Raw genomic sequence first — 4,341 nt, forward strand, 5'->3', positions numbered from 1 at the left:
TTATATCACTCGTCACAAAACTAAAATCATCAAATAATTAAGAATTTGATATTTTAAATCATAGTAGATTATTTTGTCAAACCAAATAGGAATCCTTTATTCAATTCAATGAAAACAATCATTTCGATAATGAAAAGAGAATATATAAGTACTTATAAATAAATGAAACAATAAAACAAAATTAGATCTCACAATATTGTTGAACCAAAGTTTTGATTATCCTCTAACTAGAAAGAGAGTTTATCCACTCATCACAGTGGAATCATGACCACAACAAGTATTAGGGTTTATTGTTAAGAGAAAGAGAAGAAAAGGAATTGCGGAACAAAAAGGCGAAGTAGAAAAGTCCCCTTTGTTCCTACATTTTTCCAATACTAATAAGGAAAAGATGAGGTAAGTGATAGGTTTATGCTCTTTAAATAAAGTTATCCGTTGAGATGAACTTTTCGTTGAGGAAGCAAGAGAAAAGAAAGAAGAAAGAGAAAAGTAAATAAAGGAGGGGGAAAAAGGAGAAAGGAAAAAAGATAAACAAAAAGTTAGAATAATGAAAGGTTAATTTTGTTCCACAGGGAGTCAAGGATAAAAATAAATGGTTAAGGCGTAAAGTGAGGAATAAGATAATACATTAGTTGTAATTAACCCCTGATTAAGCATGGTTTCTCAAATTTTAAATTTAGTCCCGGTTTCTCACTGCTCTGCTCTTGACTTTCCACATGTTGGATTCGTTGGCTAGGTCCCAAAAGTCGCGGTGAAAGCTATGTGTGTGTAAGCCCTGTACCGTTACAGTAGTCCGTACTGATAATTGCAAGTATAAAAAAAAAAAAAAAAACTCATTCAATAGAGGATGAACAAAAAAACTATTGAGCTTTGGCTATAAAAAAGGAACTAAATTCGTCTTTGGTTTAGATCGAAAATTCAAACTCTATCTACAATAAAAAAAATTCAAAGAAAATATCAGTGCATTATTTTGATCTAATTAGTTCTGTACACCTTCTAAATCTTTACACAACTTCTTTAAACTCTTCATCGAAAAAGCTAATCAAGGAAATGCCTTTGTACGTCCTGGATTCAGATTGAGGTTTATACATCAATTACTATGCTAATTCATATGACTTTAAATTTAGCGGCTGCCATCATTCAAGAGTAGGCCACTCATTTATGAGTTGATACGACTTAATATACAGGAGTTTTCCTAGTCCAACGACTTTTCTCAGTCATCATGCCGATGAATTGTCAAGCACTTTCCTGTGATCCGTAAGATGCTGGAAAATGGGAGGTGCTCTCTATCAGGGGAAACGTCCACATACCAGACTTGCTCGGTAATTGGCCAGGTGCAAATGCAACAAACCCGAGTTGTGTTTTTCATAGTAGTACAACAATAATTAGATATTAAATGTACTGTGCCTCTTTTATATTGGTTCCAGGCAAGTTAAACGGATAGCTTTTAAGCTTTTGTCATGATTAACTTCTTTTCTGCGATTACACTGTGAAGGCTATTATTCTTATCATAGCTCCATAGAAACATAATGAGCTCACAGAAAATTGTCATTATTCTAACATAATGGCTACCTTCGCTCTTATTTATGGTATGAGGCATGATTTCGCTACCCTTTTAGTGGATGCTTCTCCGACTGGTTAAGTGCAAGTATTTCATTATTAACCTATAAATAGCTGTTTAACTCATGTTAAGAATACAGAAAATTAAACAAGGAAAGAAATACCGAAACTTAGTACCAACCATTGCAAGCTTGAATGCACTATTACATAAAATCACACTCAACAAAGCGACTTAAAGAAAATAATCACAGGAATAGAAGCTATTCTTCATTTTTTTTTTTGCCCATCTTTTCAAACTTAACGTACAGAAAGATATTGTTAATCACCTACCACCAGAGAGAAGAGATTCTGCCACAGAATGAGAGAAATATTTGCCTGTGGAAGATGAGGATAACGATTTAATATCTTCATAGCCACCATAGGCAGAGCCAAGACCAATACCAGAAATACCGATGATCAGTGATGATAAATCTGGCAAGGTAACTGATCCCTCCAAGTACAGAAGAACTTGCCTCATACTTGGCCTAATCACTGGTTCTGAGTGAGAGCATAACAAGCCGAGTTTCAGCACCAATTCTGCTTCCTCTTTCACATACTCATTACCCAAATTATGATCAACTGCCTGGAGAATATTGCCCGCTTTCCAGCACGAAAATACCCAATCAACCAAAATGATGTTCTCCGCTGGTGCTGCTCGGGGTTCTATAGGTCTTCTTCCACAGGCAACCTCTAACAAAAAGGCCCCAAACGCATACACATCAGTACTCGTTGTGGCCCTCCCTGCCCTATTATACTCAGGGGCAAGGTAGCCAAGAGATCCAGCTACATGGGTGGTTTGAGGGAGAGTTCCGTGGTCGTATAGCCTTGCCAGCCCGAAATCTCCTAATCGTCCATTCAGTTCACCATCTAACAGTACATTACTGGCTTTTACATCTCTGTGGATCACTACTTGCTCCCATTCTTCATGTAGGTAGAGTAATCCAGATGCAACACATCTGATGACATGGAATCTTTGGCTCCAGTGGAGTGTATACTTGGGTTGGCTGTATAGAAACCTGTCTAGACTACCGTTGGGCATGAACTCATATACCAAAAGTAACTCTCTTTTACGCCGGCAATAACCCAAGAGCGATACTAAATTTCTGTGGCGTAAGCGACCAATACTGACAATTTCTGCTACAAATTCTCTCATTCCCTGTCTTGCTTGATGAGAGACCTTCTTGACAGCAACCTCAACCTTGTTAGTTGGCAAAACGCCTTTGTAGACCCTGCCAAACCCACCTTCCCCTAGCAGCTCTGTTTCTCTAAACCCCTTGGTAGCAATGTATAAATCTTTATACTTGAACCTGTGAGGTCCGTAGGCAAGCTCCCAATCTTCCAGCACTTCTGCAAACTTCCACTTCCTGCTTAAATAATATGCTGATCCAAAAATTACAGTCAACAACAAAAGTGTGCAAATGAGGGGCAATCCCACCGTGAAAAGTTTAGACACCTTCTTAGGTCCAAACCGAGGTAGCTTAGGGAGCTGAGAGAGATCAAGTGCTTGTGCATCACCATTCACCTTGAAGCTCCATCCCAGTACAAAATGAGATGTCCCTTCAATCGGACTAGTGGATGCAGAAAAGCCAACATACATGGTTTGCTGTAAAATTGTTGAAAGATCACATGACAAAGACAAAAGAGGAGTTTTTGGTTTAGCATCTGCTATTGGAGCTAATGTAACATTGATTCTCCTATCTGCCCCATCGTATTCCACCCAAAGTTGCATCGGTTGGCCACTGGAAAGAGTTAAGTTGTCAAATGAAATCTTATTATTAGCTTGGTAACTTGCTGGCCGAGATACATTAGATCTCAAAGAGTTAATATCAATACCAACATGGTTGCCATCGATATCTCCAAATTCTTCGTTTTGGAAAGTGTCAAGCTCCACTGCAAAAATGTGATTTGTTCGATTTCCAATGGTGCTTCTATTGAAGAGGCCGAGGGACTTTACGGAACGCCCTCCTGGAAGGCCTCTTGTTGGTGCAATCACGAAAGCCATTCCCGGACCGGTCACGACTGCGAGTTCAGGTACCATAGCAAACACAAATTGGGTGGAAAAGGAGAAAGCTGAACCGTTAGACGTGCTCTTGAAATTGATGCGATTAGGATAGAAGGCATGCCCCGTTTGTGATATGGTGGTATTTGTTACTTCTAGGAGGCCATTGTTGGTGATTTTGGCTAATCCATCCAGGCTTAGATTTGATGATTGAAATCCTTGATAGATGAACCCAACGTCGTCAGAAGCTGCTGCACCAGCTGAGATGTGAACTAGAAAATGGGCTACGATTGCTGCTATTAGTTTGAATGACATGGTTTGATGGCTAAGATTTGTGTGTCAATTGCCAAATCCTTTTTAAGCTAATCCTAAGATTGTAGCCTGTTGAAATCACTATCTTGTGCTGTAGTTCCTTCAGTGTTTTGACATAGGGCAGTAGTAGTATTTATGGGAGTTGTTCCGTACAGCTGATGTCACTGCGGTGACGTATTCATTATAGGGCACTAGAGGGAAAAGCTCACCTATGGGTGCGCAAATGAAGAAAAAATTTATATTGGTTTTATTGAAATTAATGGAAGTTATTAGAATTTTGAAATTTTTTTGGCAAACAAACAAAAAATAAAAATTATAAGTGGAAGTTATTAGAAGTTACTAAACTTAAATAGTTATCTTTAGTAAATCTTTACTTTTGTAAGGATAAAATTGAAAAATCAAAAAATGACACAATATTTTAACATTTAACCCCC

The 4,341-nt window shown here is 38.1% G+C and overlaps 1 protein-coding gene across 1 annotated transcript; it reads right to left on the bottom strand.

The window, feature by feature from the left end:
* Positions 1 to 1,701: 1,701 nt before the first annotated feature.
* On the bottom strand, positions 1,702 to 3,996 carry LOC113737788 (L-type lectin-domain containing receptor kinase IV.1-like). The gene has a single exon (XM_027264965.2). The coding sequence runs from the start codon at positions 3,908 to 3,910 to the stop codon at positions 1,880 to 1,882; it is 2,031 nt and encodes a 676-aa protein (XP_027120766.1). The 5' UTR covers positions 3,911 to 3,996; the 3' UTR covers positions 1,702 to 1,879.
* Positions 3,997 to 4,341: the final 345 nt, after the last annotated feature.

This window comes from Coffea arabica, chromosome 3e, assembly GCF_036785885.1.
Source record: "Coffea arabica cultivar ET-39 chromosome 3e, Coffea Arabica ET-39 HiFi, whole genome shotgun sequence".
Taxonomy (NCBI): Eukaryota; Viridiplantae; Streptophyta; class Magnoliopsida; order Gentianales; family Rubiaceae; genus Coffea; species Coffea arabica.

What these genes read in the sequence shown, in the direction of transcription:
- LOC113737788 (XM_027264965.2), bottom strand. Translation starts at nt 3,910, where the DNA reads ATGTCATTCAAACTAATAGCAGCAATCGTAGCCCATTTTCTAGTTCAC.